Genomic DNA, 20,112 nt, shown 5'->3' with positions numbered 1-20,112 from the left:
AGCCAGGGCTCGCGTGGCAATCAAACGGTCGCAACCTTGTTTTACTTACCTGGGGTTGAACAAGAAAGCTCCGGTGTGCAGACTGACGGCGGTACCTCAATCCCGGACGAGCCCCCAAAATGTTAAGCGTAATCCAGAGGGACTCAAAACATTGAAGACACAAACAAAATCCATCGATTCCACACCAAAGCTTTACTGTCTAGCTTGGCCAAGCAGCGGCAACTCTGACAGAAATCTGAAGGAGAGCACGCCGGCCCTTTGTTTTACCTAGTTTTTATAGTTTTGCAAGCGGGAAGTACAGAAGCAAAAATTGTAGTTAGGTGTCCTTTACCACTATTGGTTATAGTCATATGTCCTTTAACATGATAGGACCATGTTCAACTTGCAAGCCATACATCATTTTGGAGAAAACAAAATTTACAAGTCAACACAATGATAGAAAGATGTCTCTTTACATATTAAGAGACATTCCTATATTTTCTAATGTTTATCCGCCATCTCTTTGTCCAGAGTCACACACATTAACTACATGCATTCACATGGGAGAGGTAGTTTCCGTGGGGACAAATGCCTGCAAATAACTCATTACTATAAGAAAAGGTTTATTTTGGCTTTTCTCTTCCTGCACCTGGCTAGCCATTCACCCCTTTCCCCACAGGTGTGGTGGAATGTCAGGAAATCCATGTTTTCCTTTCCTTTGCATTTACAATACAATGTCAAGGGCCATCCTGGTTTTATGCAAATCACACAGTACTGAGATTATTCACAAAATTTCTCTGCACACCTTAACCCAAATTAATAAAATGTTCTTTAAGCCTCCTAAAATATTAATATCGATTCTGTAGCTTTTAGTACTTTACACCTGCGGGTGAAGTGGCGCAGTGGCTCCTCAGGGCTCCTCACAGATGGGTGCTTCTGTGTGCTCTGACCACGAATCAAAACCCAGAACTACCACAGGCCAGGTCAGTGCTTTCCCACTGTGCCAACCAGCCAGGGCCCTGATGAGTTTGTTAAGAAATATATTTATGCATCTGCGAACAGATGGGCTGAGTCCAAAATGGTGTCAGCCCCAGTGTCTGGGGATTTAAGTTTTTATAGGGTTAGTGAACAAGGCTGGCTAGGAGGTTATTTTTGGCAAGGACTTTTGAGGCAGGGTAAGGGAATTTGCTCAAGTGGGAGGTTGAGTGAGGGCATCTGCTTACTGAGGAAGTTGTCCCAGCAGGAGGTTGGGTGAGAGAATGCCAGATGTCAATCAGGTTTGCTCAGGTAGGGAGTTAAAGAACAATCTATCTCTTAAACTTTAACCTGAGGTTTTTTGGTAAGGGGCCCTGGACCCGAACATAGCACACACTTACACACATTCATGACCATTTATGTTCAGTTTAATAACAGATTTGGTTAATGTGGGGCGATGGGAGGACCCAAGTATGGGAAAGAGCTCCCTCCCTGCGGGAGAGGGAGACCTTGAGGGGTGGGGGGAGGATGTGTGGGTGGGCAGACCCCTGAGGGAGCAGAGAGGCCCAGAACTCAGATGAAGGTGGTGGGAGGTGAGGAGGAGGAGCAGGAGTGAGAGGGGAGGGGGAGGGGAGGCTGAGGAAACCCTCACCAGAGAATTCTATTAAGTTTATCTTGCAGAAAATAATAATGTCGACGCACATTCTTCCAATACCGGAAGTCCATTCCCTGGTTGTCCACAAAGTGATCCCAACAATATTCAAAATCTGAGGTAAAGAGGGAAGAAAGCAGTCAGGACCTGCCTGGGAGCCTTTCTGTCCTGACCCTCCTCTGGCCTCCACCCTCAGGGCCTGCTCTTGTCCTTGCCAGAGGCCATCGTTCTGCCTCAGTTTCCCAATTTCTCCTTCCACTCACTGTCCCTGGGGATTCAGGCCCCCTACCATGGTCTAGTCCCTCCGACAGCCCTGCCCCAGCCCCCATTTGCTCTCACCACATGGACACATCATGGCCACCTGGGCCCCTGCTTCAGCCAGATCTTGAAGTCCCTGCTCATCTTCATCATCCCACAAATAGAGGCGGGCGGCGAAGATGCTCAGGCTCACGTTCTCGTGGTCCCGCAGGAAGTCAGCCACTTGTGCTGCACAGTGGGAGCAGGGGCTCCAGGATATGTACCAGGACACCTGGTATCTCCCACCAAGAAGCAGAATTATGCTACGGAACCAATCAAGGAAGCAGAGTTCCGCGTGGAGAGTCTCCGGATAGAACTGGGAGAGATGGAGAAAGAAAGGAGACGCTCTGGGCTGGCAGAGCAGGCATGTGGCAGGGCCGGGGGTGGGGAGCAGGGGACAGGAAGCCATAGTCTCAGAGACAGGTTATTGCCTGGTTTGTCTCTTTTTAAACTTATTCCTTCCCCTCTGTTTTTATTCAGTCACCCCTTCCCACACTCATCCATTAACTCCAACATCCGTTCTCCCGTTCACTCATTCTACAGGGCGCTGGCTCCCGGCCGGGCCCTGGGTTACAGGCTTGTTTCCTGAGTGCTGTTTGCTGGGGAGGACCACAGAGCTGCACCATCCACAGGTCATACATGTCTGCTGAGCTTTTGAAGCGGGTGAGAAAAGTGGAAGCTGGGGCTCCCTGTATTTGTGATAAGGTGCCAAAGAACTGTAAAACTTAGTATTGGCAAGGCCATTTTAAAGAGGAAAAGTCAGGCTTCTTGCCCCCTCCTTTCTGTGGAAAATGGAGGGAGAAGAATGCAGAAGCTTTCTGGCTTACAAGGACAAATGGATCATTTAGTTTAACTATACTTCTCTGAAAGAATAAAGGTTATCTAAAGAACTCCCTTTCCCTTTTAATAAGAGACAATGTTTGCATATCCTACACTGATTTTAACTCTTCCTCCCATCCTGGAGTCCTGAGAGTAACATATACCTCTAGACCAGTGGTAGTCAACCTGGTCCCTACTGCCCACTAGTGGGCGTTCCAGCTTTCATGGTGGGTGGTAGGGAAGCAACCAAAGCATAAATAAAAAGATAGATTTAACTATAGTAAGTTGTTTTATAAAGATTTATTTTGCCAAATTTAGCAAAAATTCGACAAAGTACTTGGTAAGTAATTATTATTATATGCTTTAACTTGCTGTAACTCTGCTTTATAAATTTTATAAAGTAAAGTTATTTCCCCACTTTATAATTACTGTGGAACCAGTGGGCGGTTAGAAAATTTTACTACTAACAGAGATACAAAAGTGGGCGATAGGTATAAAAAGGTTGACTACCCCAGCTCTAGACAAAGGGATGGGAGGTAGACACTAAAAGATTTATGAATGTGTTTAATATGTAAAACGACATTTACCGCTACTGTATTGATATGTAAAACGACATCATTATTGTGTTACCTTGTAAATTTTAATATGTAGGAATGTTTTTTACAGATCCTATGGATGAATAATGATTGATTATTGTGTCATGCTCCCCCTCCTTTTCTCCCAACCTATATGTGATCAAGTCTATATAACTAGCTTCGGGGCTATTTTGGACACACACAATTTGGGTTAGCTATACCCCATGTAAGTCATATGCAGCCAGCTTATTAATAAATCTCCTCCTAAAAATTCTTCTGTATCCTGCCTTAGTGTCTCTCCATAACCCGCAGAATGAAGCTACGATACTTTATAACATATTGGGATGTGCAGCAAGTGTGAAATACACACCTTATCTCAATGACTTAGTATGGAAAAAGAATGTAATCTGTCTCATAAAGAACTTTTGTATTAAGTATAAGATGAAATAAATCTTACATATATTACAAAGTACATTATCAACATCAATTCATCAATTTCTTTTAACATTTGAACACTGGGTACTAGAAAAGGTAAATGACATAAGTGACCCCGATTATGCTTCCCTGGGTAGTACTGCTACAGGGACACCACACCCATCCCACAATAAGTTTCTCCCCCAACAGATTCTGAATAGTCTGCAGTCCGGTGAAGAAGAGAGGGCTGGCATGTGGTGCACGGGGAGGTTAGTGGTCAGGTGCAGGGTGGTGGGTTTGCTCTGCCTGCTGAGCTGCAGTCCTCACCCAGGGAGACCTGGGCCATGGCTCAGAGCAGGCTGGGGGCAGGCAGGATGTGGGTGTGGGTTCTCCCCTGAGGAATCACACATGCTGGGCCTGGAAGAGTCATGGGTGTGGCTGGGGAAGGGTCCAGCCAGCAAAGCACTTCCTGGGACCAGATAGAACTCTGGTGCTCGGCAGGCCCTGACTTTCTAAGACACTGTTTCCTCCAAGATTGTTAGATGAGATGGAGGCAGATAGCCAGCAGATCCCTAAGAGAGGCCTCGGGGATAAGTCAAACTGAGACAGGATAGTAAGAAGCTAGGAAGATTCTTTGGCAAGTAAAATGGGGAAACTGAGACAGAGAGCAATTTATACCACAGGCAGAGTGTCACCTCCTTAGAGATAACATCTAGGCTTCAGTTGTGTTTTGGCTCCTGGCCTTGGTGAGTGACTCCTTGACCAGTTGGGAAGGCTGATGGCTCCGGGCTCTGGGGCTGGCCCATCAGTAGAGAGCTAGGCATGTGGGGTGGGTGCACATTTGAAAGAGCTGATGAATATTTTGTTGAGATCCTCCCTAAACTTCCAGTCTTTCAAAATAAAGGGCCCAGCGCACTCTCCTTCCACTTTCCCTCCTCTTCCCCCACAGGCATGCATCTCCTAAACTTTAAGCGTCCTCAGGAGACTTGTAACCAGGGGAACAGTGGGCAGTGGTGGTCATCTGGACTAATCCTCTGAAAGTACCCTCAAGGCCCTGTTTTCAGCGACTTCCCAGTGTAGGCTCATTTCTTTCCCATAAGGTTTACAGAGAGCTGAGGCAGCCCAGCCTAATTTATCTTCTGTTGCTTCTTCTATTCCAGGCCCTTCCTTGTTTCACTGTCCCCAGCTTTAATAAACTTACTCTCAAAAGCACCTGGAAGTAGACTCATGGGGTCAATAGTGGACTCATGTTGTGAAATTTTTCCTGCATGAAATTAAGAACCCACATATTACCGGCTGGCCTTAGGCAAACTTGAGGGGCCAGGTCCCCTCTCTGGTAAAAAAAAAAAAAATAGCACAGTGCATTGGGATTCAAGGGGGGACATCAGGGACATCAAGGGCTAAATCTTAAGACAATGTTGTGGGAAGAAGCCTCTGACATTTTTCATACTAAAATTTTCTCACATCCTTCCCTGGCTTAGCTTGGCCTTTGATGACAGTATCCTGGGGCACATACCTGGTTTCGAAAAATCCACTTGTAAAAGGGCCTAAATGAGCCTCGCTTCCATTTTTCCACTCGGACGCAGAGGTAAGTGGCATTCCGCCCAGGGGCATCAAGCAGGTTACGGAAGTGAAAGGTGAAGGTTCTGGGAGATAACCTCTCCATTGGGTTTTGCTGGGTGCAAGAGAGAAAACAGAAAATGCAGTGTTCCCTGGAGTTTCTTCCATCTGGTATCTACTGAACACAGCACCCTGGATGCCCGCGTACTCCTCTGAACCTCTTCCCCAGCATTTCCTGCTGTCTCCTAGGCAGGAAGACCAGGGGAGAGGAAGAGGAGGGGGCTGCAGGGTCAGCAGGGAACCGTGTCCTCTCCCATGGGACCCTGGCTCTGCTGCTTCCAACAGCACACACTCAACCCCACCCCTGATTCCTGCCCACCCATCACCAAGCCATTTGAAAAATAGAATTGAGTAATAAAACACCCTCCACCCGCAAATTATAGATTTTAATGTTAAGGTTCAATGCATGTCTTACTTTTCACCTATGCATGTTTATCAGGCTAACACCTAAAACTGCCACCTCCGGCTACCGTTCAAATCCTGGAGGAGCCACCCCATTTTATAGAAGACACAGAGAAGGTTGTGGCCTGCCCAAGTCACAGGGCTGCTAAGTGACAGAGCTGGTCCCTTGCCCAGACAAAGCCATGTCCAGACATTACATGACACGAGCTAGCAATGGTGTGCATACTGGGTGAGGCACTCGCCTACCTAATGGCAAACTCTGAGCATTCTTCCTGACATTGTTCTCCATGTCCAGGATGGTGGATCACTTATAAATGTGAAGTGTGGGATGTGTCTGGGAACAGCCTGACTTTATCTTCTGCTCACAGTGAGATACCTTGGAAGAGATGATTTGTCTTCTTGCCCAGAGAGCTATTCTCACACTGGGTGTTTATGGGGTCAATAGTAGAGAAAATGCATCAAAGTGCTCAAAACTGCTTCACTCATCCTTCAGTGCAATTCTAATTGTTAAGAGGGCACAGGAAAGACCACAGAGCAGGCAGCCCCCACAGGTAGGGAGGGGACAGCCCAGCCCCACGGACATGCGACTGAGAGGTGGACAAAGAGGTCCTCTCATGGGGGCCCTGCTTCAGGAAAGTCCCTTGTCTGAGGACCTCCCCACCTTCTCAACTGAGGCCCCACTTCCCTCCTCTTTTGGTGGCAAGGGGTGGGGGGCCCTGGGGTGGGAGCCTCCTCAGGATCAGACCCACCCTCTCTCCTTCACTGGAGCCCTCATTCCTGACAGTAGTGGGGGCATCCCCAGAACAAGGCAAAGACCCCAATGTAGTGAGACCAGCAGAGAAGGAGCCCAGAGAGGGACAGAAGCCAGGCTAGATTGTGAGGAGGACGAGACTGAGTACAGACTCCTCAGGGCTCACTACGTAGAAAGGGCTACAGAGAGCGACAGCGTGGGTAGCAGTACCTGCGCCAGGCTCCAGATGGTCTTCTCACTTGCCCTCTGCTGCCAGCTCGGGCAGTGGACTCCCTCTCACAGGGCCTCTGCTTTAGGAAAGTCCCTAGTCTGAGGACCTCCCAGCCTCCTCAGCTGAGGCCCCACCCCCTTTCCGTTTTGGCGGCAAGGGTGGAAGGGCCCTGGGGTGGGAGCCTCCTCAGGCTCAGACCCACCCTCTCTCCTTCTCTGGGGCCCTCCCTCTTGACAGAGCTCAACCTCTGCTGGAGACAGGCCCCTCTGTTATTGCAGAGGGAAAGAGAAAGTGAAACCTGAGAAATAGCAGGCTTTCCATTCTTGGAGCATTGAAGTATAGATGCCATTTCATTTGTGGTTCTCCTGGGCCTGGGCACAGGGTGGATTGCTTGCAGCCTCATGAAGCTATACATAGGCCCATTCATGTATCCAGCTCCTGAAAGCATTTTACCTACATTCATCATTAATCCTATTCATTCTAAAAGATACTATTACTAAAGCTAAATTTCTATTACTTGAATTCCCCTATCATTCTCTACTGTTAGTTTTAACCATATTATTAAGGTGACCAACTTTTTTACAGTGAAAAGGAGGACAAAAATAAATTGAAGAAAACAATATTGTAAATAAAAGAAACATTTTATTCATTGCAACAATAATACACTATAATATGATAAATGCAAAACATTTGTAATATTTTATATTGTAATTATGCTTACATGCCTATTAATTTCTAATAATAATTGTAAGAAAAAAGTACTCATTTAGATACAAATACATCCCATCACACTCAATAGATTGACTCTGAATCGATTTAATATGGACATGTACAGATTAGTCTTCCAATATCAAAAAGGAGAACATGTAGGAGGACACTTTTCGAGGGAGGACAGAACTTACAAAAGAAGGACTGTCCTCCCTAAAGGAGGATGATTGGTCACCTTAATATTATCGCTATGAGATTAGTTTCATATGGAAATAATCATTTTGCTGTTGAGCATGTATCTTAGCATTATAGAGTCTTGTAAGGGGTCATTAGTCAATGCGGTTGGTCCTGCTTTGAGTTCCTAGTTTTGTGCTTGGTCCTCTGCAGAGCTCCCCTCAGCATTCAATGGAAGGGGGGGGGGGGGTTGCATGCTCTGATCCCTCTTGCCTTATACCAGTTTACAGACATTCTGGGCAGTCATTTTTTGTCAGTTAAATTGCAAATGCTTTCTTTCAGTGTGTGGCTAGGCTCTCAGTTTCTGAAGGCTTTCCATATACAGACGATTCATTCTTAATGTTTTCAAATGTCATGAATGATATATGATATAAATATCTAATTTTACATTTTGTATTGTATAGCCAATACAAGAACATTTAATAAATTTCCTCCCATGTCATGTTGTCTTGCTGATGTGTTCATCATGCCATAAACTCATTTAATGTATGTATGTGTGTGCGTGGGTGATCTCTGAACTCTCCCATCTGCTCCACTACTTCATTTGTCTATGCCTAAGCTACTACTCTGCTATGTCTTAGATGAGGTCCAATAACTGGTATACAGATCCACTGTATTGTCTTATCCTTTGAAGTTGTATTGGCTCTTCACAGATCAAGATGAATCTATGGACAAATGTTTTCATGGTCCATGAGAAACCTATTATCTATGTTTAGATCAGTGTTTGCAATCATAGACATTGTTGGGGCACTGAGTCACTTCATCCATGAACATGGTATATGTCTCCATTTCTATAGGCCTTCTTTGTGTTCTCAGTGAATCTGATATCAAGTGGGGAAGGGAACAGGCAGCCATGAGGGCTAAGAGAAGGAAAGTGAGTATGGGGAGAAGGAACAGGATCTGAAAGGAAGATGAACCACTCTGGGCAGATGGAGGGAAGCAAAGCAGCCTGGAGGGAGGAAAGAATGGAGGGAGGAAAGGGTGGGGGAAGGGAAAAAAGACTTTGCCTCAGAGCAATATGGCAATAAGTAGTCATTCCCTGTTCTGAGAATTAGGGAAGACTAGATAAGCTTGGAGACAAAAGGGGCTTACCCAGTTCCAGAGACAAGGCAAGTCTGCACCAAAAGGCAGAGACTAATTTAAAGACAAGTAAATAGAGTTCTCTCTCAAGAGCCACCCCCCACACACACACTTGGGCATGGTGCCATCACCTCTGGAATACGCAGTCTCCTTGAGACACCTTCAGCAAGGGCAGGAGAAGACACAGAAATGAAGGTATCAGCCTAGAGGACATACTGGGACTCCTAGGGAGGGGCCAGGCCAGACACTGGGCCAGGAGACAGAAGTAGCACCCAGGGGTCAGAGGAGGAGCCCACAAAGGGGAGGAGAGAAGTCCCCAACAGGGAAGCCAGAAGTGAAGCTCAGACGAAAGAATGGGCCCTGTCTTGGGTCTCAGCCATGACAACCTGCTGAGGTCCCTGATGCTGCCTGTCATCACTTTTCCCAGCACCAGACTGCAAGTGGTGTGAACAAAACCTGGACATGTGTCCGGCAGCATAACTGAGCAACTGAGCCAGGCCCACAGCCTCCCACCTTCCCACAGGTCCTGTTCTGTAAAACAAGCTGTCAGCCATCCAGACAGCTTTCTGTCACTGGCAGCTACAGTCTCCTGACAACATCCCTCTATCCCAGTGTTCTGTCCTCAGGTTCCTGTTGCCCCTTGGCCCTCAGCCGTGCCTTGCCCCTCCCCTGCCTTCTCTTCTCCATTTCTTTCATCTCTCCACTTTGTCTATCAGTTCTTTCCTCTGGCTGCCTGTCCTCCTACTTTGGCCATAGTCGTTGTGACATATACTCTATCCTTCCAATGTCTCAAACTAAATGTTTCAGCCACCAACACCTTACAGTCATTATGTGAGGTTGTGACACAGGTTGGCCCCAACATGTGAGCAGAAGTCTGTGAGGAGAGACCTGGGGGTCTCTGCTGCCCAGAGCGCCTTGTGCAGGACGCCCAGCTGCCAGGGGCTCACTCAGCACGATTCAGGCTCCACAGAGACCTGGTGGGACAGATATCTGGTGCTTGCGATGGGTTCTGCTTGGGCCCAGGTCCTGTAAAGGCCAGAGGTGGTCCTCTGGCAGGGGAACCCCTCCCTCTGGCTTCCTGTCCAGGGCAGTGGATGAGGAATGGCCTGAGGACTGGAGTGATTCCCAGCCCGTCTTCTAACTGCCGATTTGAATGTTTCTTCCCAAGAGTTACACTCGGTCTTTCATGTCTCTTACTGTGTGGGCTGTTGTTTCAAAAACAGCACTGCTATACTTGTGATAGTTTGTTAATCAGTTTAGGTTTCTGAATTGCAGGTTCTGTTCCTTTCAACATTGATTTTTATTTGACCAGTGGGAATTAGTTTGACTACTGCCCTTCCATGATGGTACCTACAATAGAGAAAGTCATTTGCCCATTTGCAAGTATTTATTGAACTGTTTGGACTTCATGATACATTTATAGAGGTGAAAACATTATGTGAAAGATTCTTAATCTTTCATATTTTGCCTGGTATTTATAATCAATAAAAATATTTGTTTCTCTAAAAACCAAAAGTAGCCTGACCAGAGAGTGGCACAGTGGATGGAGAATCGACCTGGATGCAGAGGACTCAGGTTTGAAACCCCAAGGTTGCCAGCTTGAATACAGACTCACCAGCTTGAACATGGGGTTGCAAGCTAAAGCACAGATTCACTGGCTTGAATGTTAAATCATAGATATGACCCCACGGTCGCTGGCTTGAGCCCAAAGGTCACTCACTGGCTTGGAGCCCAAGGTCACTGGCTTGGTCAAGGGGTCACTGGTTCGGTTGCAGGACCCCCCAGTCAAGCACATATGAGAAAGCAATCAGTGAACAACTAAGGAGTCACAACAAAGAATTGATGCTTTTCATCTCTCTCCCTTCCTGTCTGTCTGTTCCTATCTGTTCCTCTTTCTGTCTCGGTCTCTCTCGCTAAAAAAAAAAAAAAAGATTCTGATAGTATTGAGTGGAATTTTACTGGTGTATATTTGTAACATAACATATATTTTAAATAAAAAGTAAATCAGCCTTACCAGGCGATGATGCAGTGGCTAGAGCGTCAGACTGGGATGCGGAAGACCCAGGTTCAAGACGCCGAGGTCACCAGCTTGAGCGCGGGCTCATCTGGTTTGAGCAAAGCTTGGACCCAAGGTCTCTGGCTTAAACAAGGGGTTATTTGGTCTGCTGTAGCCCCCTGGTCAAGGCACATATGAGAAAGCAATCAATGAACAACTAAAGAGCCACAAAGAAAAACTGATGATTGATGCTTCTCATCTCTCTCCGTTCCTGTCTGTCTGTCTCTATCTATCCCTCTCTCTGACTCTCACTCTGTCTCTGTAAAAAAAAAAAAAAAAGTAAATCAATCTGATTTTTTTTTTTTTTTACAGAGGCAGAGATAGACAGGGACAGACAGACAGGAACGGAGAGAGATGAGAAGCATCAATTATCAGTTTCTCGTTGTGTGTTGCGACTTCTTAGTTGTTCATTGATTGCTCTCTCACATGTGCCTTGACCGCAGGCCTTCAGCAGACTGAGTAACCCCCTGCTGGAGCCAGCGACCTTGGGTCCAAGCTGGTGAGCACTTTGCTCAAGCCAGATGAGCCCGCGCTCAAGCTGGCAACCTCGGGGTCTTGAACCTGGTTCCTTCCGCATCCCAGTCCAACGCTCTATCCACTGCGCCACCACCTGGTCAGGCTAAATCAATCTGATTTTTAATAAAATTTCTTATGAGTTCATTGTCTTTTGCTGGTTTCTTTGGATCAGATTGGACTTGGTGGCAAATGGTGAGTTCTCATTTCTTTTTCTTTTTTTAATTTTAGATATTTTTATTTATTCATTTTTAGAGAGAGAGAGAGAGAAGGGGGAAGGAGCAGGAAGCACCAACTCCCATATGTACCCCGACCAGGCAAGCCTAGGGTTTCGAACCTGCGACTTAAGCATTCCGGGTTGACGCTTTATCCACTGTGCCACCACAGGTCAAGAGAGTTTTCATTTCTTGAAGAAAGCATTTTATTTGTCATTCACCAGAAGACTCCTGACTTCTTTCAAGAGATTGAAGTCCATCCTTCAGTTTCTCTGGGTCTAGATGGAGAAGGAAGAGCTGAAGGAAGCAGTGAGCAAGGCAGGTGGAGATGTGAACAGAGAAGCGGTCTGGGCAGTTACCAAGATGGGGAAGTCAGGAGGGCCACAGGGAGTGAGACAGCAGAGGGACCTTGTGAGCAGGGAAAGCAGGGATGGAGCTGGTACCCCAGGAGGGAGCAGGTCACCGGAGGAGGCCCTGAGCAGAGAGAAAGGAAGGCAGGGAGAGATAGTGAGGAGGGAGGAGGGCAGGGGAGCAGCAAGGAGGGAGGAACCTCACATTGAGAATGCTCTTCAGCCTCTGGGTTAGAATTTGATAGTTTTGATCGATGTTAAACTGGGGCTGGAATGGTTGTCCCTGGTGGTCCACGAAGGTTTCCCAGCAGTGCTTAAACTCTGGTAAGGACACGGGGAAGTAAAGGTGAACTCCAGCTCTAGAGAGTGGGGAGGGTCACATGCTCTCTGTCTCTAAAGGACACAGTCTCCCCATCATCACTTTATTGTCTCCTTTCTCTTTCCTCCCAAGCTGCTCAGCATATCTTTCAAATTCTTTCTACCAGCTGTAATCTGAGGCACGGCATTACTTTCCTCCGGGAAGTCCCTTCTTGCTCATATACCGCCCCCCCCCACACACACACACACATCCCTTCCCCAAGACCACCTCTCTCCCCAAATCTTTCTCCTCCAGGAGATACCTTAGGGTCCTCTACAGGCAGGTAACTGAGGTTCCCCCTGCCACTCAAGGGATTCTAGGTCCCTCTTACCTGGTCCTAGTCCCTCCCACAGCCCTGACCTAGCTCCCACTGCTCTCACCATCTGGAGACATTATGGCCAGTGTAGCCCCAGCGGCACACAAACTGAGAAGCCCCTGCTGGCATTCTGGCTTCTTGGAATAGTAGAGGCGGGCAGCGACAATCCTCAGGCTCATGTTCGTGTGCTTCCCCAAGAAGTCAGCCACGGTCTCTGCACACTGGAAGCAAGGGCTCCACGATATGTACCAGGTGACACGGTAACGCCCACCAAGAGGCAGAATTGTGTCACGGTACCATTTAAGGAAGCAGAGTTCCACATGGAGAGGCTGCTTTGGATAGAACTGGGAGAGATGGGGGAAAAAAAGGGAGGCTCTGGGTTGGCAAAGCAGGCATGTGGCAGGGCCGGGGGTGGGGAGCAGGGGACAGGAAGCCATAGTCTCAGAGACAATTTATTGCCTCATTTGTCCCTTTTCAAACTTATTTCTTCCCCTCGGTTTTTATTCAGTCATCCCTTCCCACACTCATCCATTAATTCCAACATCCGTTCTCCCGTTCACTCATTCTACAAGCATTCTGCACGCTGGCTCCCGGCCAGGCCCTGGGGTGCAGGCTTGTTCCCTGAGTGCTGTTTGCTGGGGAGGACCACAGAGCTGCACCGTCCACAGGTCATACGTGTCTGCTGAGCTCTTGAAGTGTGGTTCCCTGTATTGAGATGTGCGGCAAGTGTGAAATACACACCTTATCTCAATGACTTAGTATGGAAAAAGAATGTAATCTATCTCATAAAGAACTTTTGTATTAAGTATATGCTGAAATAAATCTTACATATACAGTGTGTTCATAAAGTCATGGTGCCCTTTTGATCGGTCACAGGAAAGCAACAAAAGATGATAGAAATGTGAAATCTGCACCAAATAAAAGGAAAACCCTCCCAGTTTCATACCTATTCAGTGCAGTTCGATGTGGGCTCATGCACAGATTTTTTAGGGCTCCTTAGGTAGCTATCCCGTATTGCCTCTACAGACTCGTCACTGACTGATGGCCTACCAGAATGGGGTTTCTCCACCAAACTGCCGGTTTCCTCCAACTGCTTATCCCACCGAGTAATGTTATTCCTATGTGGTGGCGCTTCGTTATAAACGCACCGATATTCATGTTGCACTTTGGTCACGGATTCGAATTTAGCGAGCTACAGAACACACTGAACTTTCCTCTGTACCATCCACATCTCGACTGGCATGGCCGTGGGCTAATCCGCTGTATACACGGTGTTATGTCATCATCTGCACATGCGCACATGCTGCCACATCATCCTACAGAAACTAGGAGGGTTTTCCTTTTATTTGGTGCAGATTTCACATTTCTATCATCTTTTGTTGCTTTCCTGTGACCGGTCAAAAGTGCACCATGACTTTACGGACACACTGTATTACAAAGTACATTATCAACATCAATTCATCAATTTCTTTTAACATTTGAACACGGGGTACTAGAAAAGGTAAATGACATAAGTGACCCCGATTATGCTTCCCTGGGTAGTACTGCTACAGGGACACCACACCCATCCCACAATAAGTTTCTCCCCCAACAGGTTCTGAATAGTCTGCAGTCCGGGTGGAGAAGGGAGGACTGGCGTGTGGTGCATATTTCACAGGGAGGTTAGTGGTCAGGTGCAGGGTGGTGGTCTTGCTCTGCCTGCTGAGCTGCAGTCCTCACCCAGGGAGACCTGGGCCATGGCTCAGAGCAGGCTGGGGGCAGGCAGGATGTGGGTGTGGGTTCTTCCCTAGGGGATCACACATGCTGGGCCTGGAGGAGTCAGGGGTGTGGCTGGGGGAGGGTCCAGCCAGCAAAGCACTTCCTAGGACAAGACAGGACTCTGGTGCTCAGCAGGCCTTGACTTTCTAAGACACTGTTTCCTCCAAGACTGTTAGAGGGCAAGCTGGCTGAGATGGAGACTGATAGCCAGCGGATTCCTAAGAGAGGCCTCGGGGATAAGTCAAATGCCATCGTTTAGCTGGATTCAGGGGGTCAGCGGGGACAATAACGGCTAAAATTTAGGAAATGTTATGAGAAGAAGCCTCTGGCATTTAAAATATTATAATTTTTTCACATCCTTTCCTGGCTTAGCTCTTGCCTTTGATGACAGTATCCTGGGGCACATACCTGGTTTTCAAAGACCCCGCGGTAACAGATCATAGGTGGGCCGGGCTGGGTTCTCTCTACTTGGAAACAGATGTAGCAGCCATTTCGATATTTTGGGGTAGGCAGGTTGGTAAAATGAAAGTAGAAATAACCATGAGGAAATTTCTTTTTTGGGTTGCTGGGGGCAAGAGAAAAAACAGAAAATGCAGTGTTCACTGGAGTTTCTTCCATCTGGTGACTACTAAACACAGCACCCTGGAATTCTGTGCACTGTGCCTCCTCTTAACTTCTTCCCCAGCATTTCCTGCTGTCTCCCAGGCAGGAAGACCAGGGAGAGGAAGAGGAGGGGGCTTCAGGGTCAGCAGGGAACCGTGTCCTCTCCCATGGGACCCTGGCTCTGCTGCTTCCAACAGCACACACTCAACCCCACCCCTGATTCCTGCCCACCCATCACCAAGCCATTTGAAAAATGGAAATGAGTAATAAAACACCCTCTACCTGCAAATTATAAATTTTAATGTTAAGGTTCAATGCATCCCTGACTTTTCACATATTCATGTTTATTTCTTAAAAAATACCAGGCTAACAGCAAAGAGCTGTATATATCTGAATTCTTCTATTCTTCCCCCAAACTTGGGGGAGCCACCCCATTTTATAGAGGAGAAAGCAGGGCACAGAGAAGGTTGTGTCCTGCTCAAGTCACAGGGCTGCTAAGTAACAGAGCTGGTCCCTTGCCCAGGCAAAGCCATGTCCAGCCATTACACGACATGAGCTAGCAGCAGCGTGCGTGCTGGGTAAGGCACTCTTGTCTGCCTAATGGCAAATTGTGGGCGTTCCTCCGGACCATGACATTGTTCTCCACATCTGGGCTGGTGGATCATTTATAAATGTGAAGTGTGGGGATGTGTCTGGGAACAGCCTGACTTTATCTTCTGCTCACAGTGAGATACCTTGGAAGAGATGATTTATCTTCTTGCCCAGAGAGCTTTTCTCACACTGTGTGTATAATGGGGTCAATAGTGTAGAAAATGGATCAAAGTGCTTAAAACTAAATTCACCAAGGGTTTCACTCATCCTTCAGTGCCATTCAAATTGTTAAGAGGGTAAGGAAAGACCACAGAGCAGGTAGTCCCCACAGGCAGGGAGGGGACAGCCCAGCCCCATGGACTTGCAGACAGAGAGGCGGACCAGGAGGACAGCAGAGCTGGGGGTGGACCAGGAGGGGCCATTCGGAAGCAATAACGGGGGCATCCCCAGAACAAGCCAAAGACCCCAATGGAGAGGGACCTGCAGAGAAGGAGCCCAGAGAGGGACAGAAGCCAGGCTAGATAGTGGGGAGGACAAGACTGAGTACAGACACCTCAGGGCCCACTACATAGAAAAGGCTACAGAGAGCGACAGCGTGGGCAGCAGTACCTGTACCAGGGCTTCCTCCTTGCCATTTCTGTCCAATGCTGGAGCTGCCTTTCTGCTCACGGCAGACTCTGCTTTTGGAGAGTCTTTTGTTTGAGGACCTCTCAGTCTCCTCGGCTGGTGCCCCACCTCCTTCCTCCTTAGGCAGCAGGGGTGGGAGGGCCCTGGATGTGAGCTTCCTCAGGCTCAGGAGGCAGGCCCTTCTGAGCAGCAGAAAAGAGAAAGTGAAACTGGAGAAATATCTGCCTTGAAGCCGCCTGTCATCACTCAGCCAAATAAGTGGAGACAAGGATTGCATGTTTATGGGCGCTTAATTCAGATGGCCGTTGATCTGAGAAGACAAGGGATCTGTATCCCAGAAAACCATCTCAGCCAACCATTTTTATAAGGGGAAGAAAGGGATAGGTAAGGGGTTTGGAATTTAGGGAAAAGTTAATTAGATAAAAGTTTCAGCCCTGGCCGGTTGGCTTAGTGGTAGAGCGTCAGCCCAGAGTGTGGATGTCCTGGGTTCAATATCTGGTCAAGGCACACAGGAGAAGCAACCATCTGCTTCTCTACTTCTCCCCCTCCCTTTCTCTCTTTCTCTCTTTCTCTCCCCCTGCTGCAGCCATGGCTTGATTGGAGAGAGTTGGCCCCAGATGCTAAGGATGGCTCCATGGCTTCCACCTCAGATGCTAAGAAAGATCTTGGTTGCTGAGCAACAGAGAACACCCTAGATGGGCAAAGCATTGCCCCCCAGTGGGCTTGCCAGGTGGATCCAGGTCAGGGGTGTATGTAGGAGTTTGTCTCTGCCTCACTTCTTCTCGCTGAATTAAAAAAAGAAAAGTTGCAGTTCAGGTATTCTCCTTTATGTGTGTCCTGGTCAGCAGGTGTTCCATTCTTGGAGCATTGAAGCTTAGACACCATTTTGTTTGTGGATCTCCTGGGCCTGGGGCACAAGGGTGAATTGCTTGTAGCCTCATGAAGCCTTGTGTATTCAGCTCCTGAAAGCATTTTACTTGCATTCATCATTAATCTTATTAATTATAACTAAAAGATACTAAACTCACCAGTTTAAAAGTGCTTTCTCATACCTTTGCTGCCCAAAAAAACCCCACAAGGTCAGTATGTTATCCCTTTTTTACAGATAGAGAAGCCAAGGTGCAGAGAGGAAGAGGCCTTGTCCGACACCCAGCCAGATGTTCACTAAAATACCTACTGGGCTCATACTCTCACTTAATTCAGGTCTCTGATCAAACACCACCAGCTAACTACCCAGGAAAACTGGCACCCCCTCCCCTCTCCCTGTCCCCTGCTCTACCTCTGTAGCAGCGATCCCACCTGATATCGTACACATTTATCAGTGTACTTTTTATTGCGTGTCTCCACACTGAGATTGTGAGTCACATGGGGGCAGGGATGTGTGTTGTTTTGTGCCTTGCGGTGACCTCAGCATCCGGAACAGTGCCTGGCACACACCAGGACCACAATCAAGACTTGCTGAACAAATCCAGGAATGACTAGCTGACCACTAATTGCCATCAGAAGACATTCACATGTGTGTGCCCACACTCACCAGCTTGCAAAGTACTTTCAAATACTTCTGCATCCCAAGAAAGCCCCACAAGGACATGGTATCCCCATTTTACAGCTGGGGAAGCAGAGGCTCAGAGAGGGAAAGGCCTTGCCCGACACCTCACAGCTGGGGGAGTGGCAGAGCCAGCATTCTAACCAGCCTTTGATGCCTGCCCAACACTCTTCGAGCCACATTCCAGGGTATTCCACAGGATGCTCCCAGGGTCACAACCACTTTGGTCAAGGCCCCACAAACACTTGGGAACCAGAAGGAAGTTGTGGGACAGGGGCACTCGCATTTTCAAAGGCAGCAACAGTGAGAACTGGTCCTTTGAATGGGCAGCAGGAGTCCTCCTGGGGCAGAAGCAATGAGAAAGGGGCCTGAGGGGCAGAGCAAGGGCATTGGACATGCAGTCAGGAGCCCAGGCTGAGTTCTTGTTGGGCTATTTCCCAGCTGTGAGGCTGCTGAAGAAATCCCACAGCTCCTGAGTACCTCAGTTTCCCCATCTGTCTGATGAGACCCTCGGCCTGTCTCAGGAGGTTACTGGAATGGGGGTGACTGTAGGAAATGGTCTACACTGTACAGGGCAGTGGTTGGGGAGAGGCTGCAGGACGTGGGCTGCCTGCTGGCAGGAGGTCGGTAACTGGATTCACACAGCAGAAGGGAAGGGCTAGAATCTGCTCAAAGGGCCCTGCACCAGGAGAAAGGACATGCTGTCAAAGGCTCTGTGCTGGCCCTGGCCGGTTGGCTCAGCGGTAGAGCGTCGGCCTAGCGTGCGGAGGACCCGGGTTCGATTCCCGGCCAGGGCACACAGGAGAAGCGTCCATTTGCTTCTCCACCCCTCCGCTGCGCTTTCCTCTCTGTCTCTCTCTTCCCCTCCCGCAGCCAAGGCTCCATTGGAGCAAAGATGGCCCGGGCGCTGGGGATGGCTCTGTGGCCTCTGCCTCAGGCGCTAGAGTGGCTCTGGTCGCAACATGGCGACGCCCAGGATGGGCAGAGCATCGCCCCCTGGTGGGCAGAGCGTCGCCCCTGGTGGGCAGAGCATCGCCCCCTGGTGGGCAGAGCGTCGCCCCTGGTGGGCGTGCCGGGTGGATCCCGGTCGGGCGCATGCGGGAGTCTGTCTGACTGTCTCTCCCTGTTTCCAGCTTCAGAAAAATGAAAGGAAAAAAAAAAAAAAAAAAAAAAAGGCTCTGTGCTGACATGTGCCCTCATGGCCATTGGAGGAGCTGCCAATCACTAACCAGCCTGTGAATCTCAGCAGAGCGCTGGCAGATGAGGGAGACTGAGACCCAAGTGGCTTTGGCCAGGGCCACTCAGCCAGAAGGGGACAAAGTGGGGTGGACCAGAACTCAGCTCTACTTGCTCCAAAGTCACACCACCAGGCCCAGCCTGAACAATGTTTCATAAACTGGGAGGCTTTAAGCTACAAAAATGTATCTTCTCTCAGCTCTGGAAGACAGAAGCCTGAAGTGATGGTGTGTCTGCAAACTGCGCTTTCTCTGAAGGCTTTGTGGCCGGGTGTGTGAGGGTAGAGGTGAGAGAGTAGCAGTCTTTCCTGTGTCTGCCCCAGGTGGGGCCTCTCCCCTCTGGTTACCAAAATACTTGGCTTGTAGAACATCCCTTCAACCTTTGTCTTCCTGTGGCCTTTCCCCTGTGAGTCTGTGTCCGTGTCTCCTCTTCTTATAAGGACACCAGTCATATTAGAATAAGGGCCTACACTACTTCACTATGGCCTCATTTTAAGTAATCACTTCTGCAAGGACCCTATTTTTAAATAAGGTCACATTCTGAGGTTCTGGAAAGGACATGAATGTTCGGGATTATTCTCTAACCCAGAACATACATATTTCACATCCATTATTGAAAACTTTCTCACATGTGTGGTAGAGACTACTAATTGTCCCACTGTATTAATGCATTATTTCAGAATGTGTAAACCCTGATTCTTTTCAAGTTATCCAAAATAAAGACTCCATTTCCCAGATGTTGTTGTGAGTCGGGAGCGCAGCGAGAGAGATCAGCAGATGAAATCATCAAGGACTAGCAAAGAACCACTGCTCGCTCAGGCAAAAGGCCCTGAGTTCATGCAGTGTCCTAATTTTATTCACAAGACTTCAAAAAGCTTGTTTACTGAGAAATTGGCATAACATCAAGAGTAACTTTTACTTAAAGATACATAGAGTGCACCTGCAAGATAGCTTAGTAACAACAAAATATCAGAAGGCATTAATTGCTATTGCTTCTATGGATCCCACAACATTCCTCTCCTTATCTTAAGGGATAAGGAAAGTACAGAAATCTTATGAGAATGTTTTACTGAGAAAAGCCCTTCAGTCACATAGACTTGTTTCAGTGACCAGCCTTCAAGTCACAAAACAACTTTCTTGGCAAAACATTCATTTCTTGTTGGCTGTGTTCCCATCCAAGGCCATGCAGAAGGTTATTCCACTATATTTCCTTCTTTTTGTTTATGC

General features: G+C 48.0%; 1 protein-coding gene across 1 annotated transcript; it reads right to left on the bottom strand.

Moving 5' to 3' along the window:
* Positions 1 to 206: 206 nt before the first annotated feature.
* Positions 207 to 16,223, bottom strand: LOC136388400 (DNA dC->dU-editing enzyme APOBEC-3F-like). The gene is made up of 8 exons (XM_066360275.1): positions 16,087 to 16,223; positions 14,692 to 14,848; positions 12,590 to 12,869; positions 12,057 to 12,172; positions 11,771 to 11,779; positions 5,228 to 5,386; positions 1,946 to 2,219; positions 207 to 1,721 (listed from the first exon to the last, which is right to left on the bottom strand). Exons 1-8 carry the CDS (start codon positions 16,110 to 16,112, stop codon positions 1,603 to 1,605), a joined length of 1,140 nt encoding a protein of 379 aa, XP_066216372.1. The 5' UTR covers positions 16,113 to 16,223; the 3' UTR covers positions 207 to 1,602.
* Positions 16,224 to 20,112: the final 3,889 nt, after the last annotated feature.

Source organism: Saccopteryx leptura, chromosome 1 (assembly GCF_036850995.1).
Source record: "Saccopteryx leptura isolate mSacLep1 chromosome 1, mSacLep1_pri_phased_curated, whole genome shotgun sequence".
NCBI classification, from domain to species: domain Eukaryota; kingdom Metazoa; phylum Chordata; class Mammalia; order Chiroptera; family Emballonuridae; genus Saccopteryx; species Saccopteryx leptura.
This window is presented reverse-complemented; position numbering and strand designations above follow the sequence as displayed.

Excerpts from the sequence above, each read along its gene's own strand:
- LOC136388400 (XM_066360275.1), bottom strand. The coding sequence starts at position 16,112 with ATGGCAAGGAGGAAGCCCTGGTACAG. Across the intron at positions 14,849-16,086 it reads AGGAGGAAGCCCTGGTACAG|CAACCCAAAAAAGAAATTTC; the intron begins GTACTGCTGCCC and ends TCTTGCCCCCAG. Across the intron at positions 12,173-12,589 it reads GGCCATAATGTCTCCAGATG|AGTTTAAGCACTGCTGGGAA; the intron begins GTGAGAGCAGTG and ends TGTCCTTACCAG.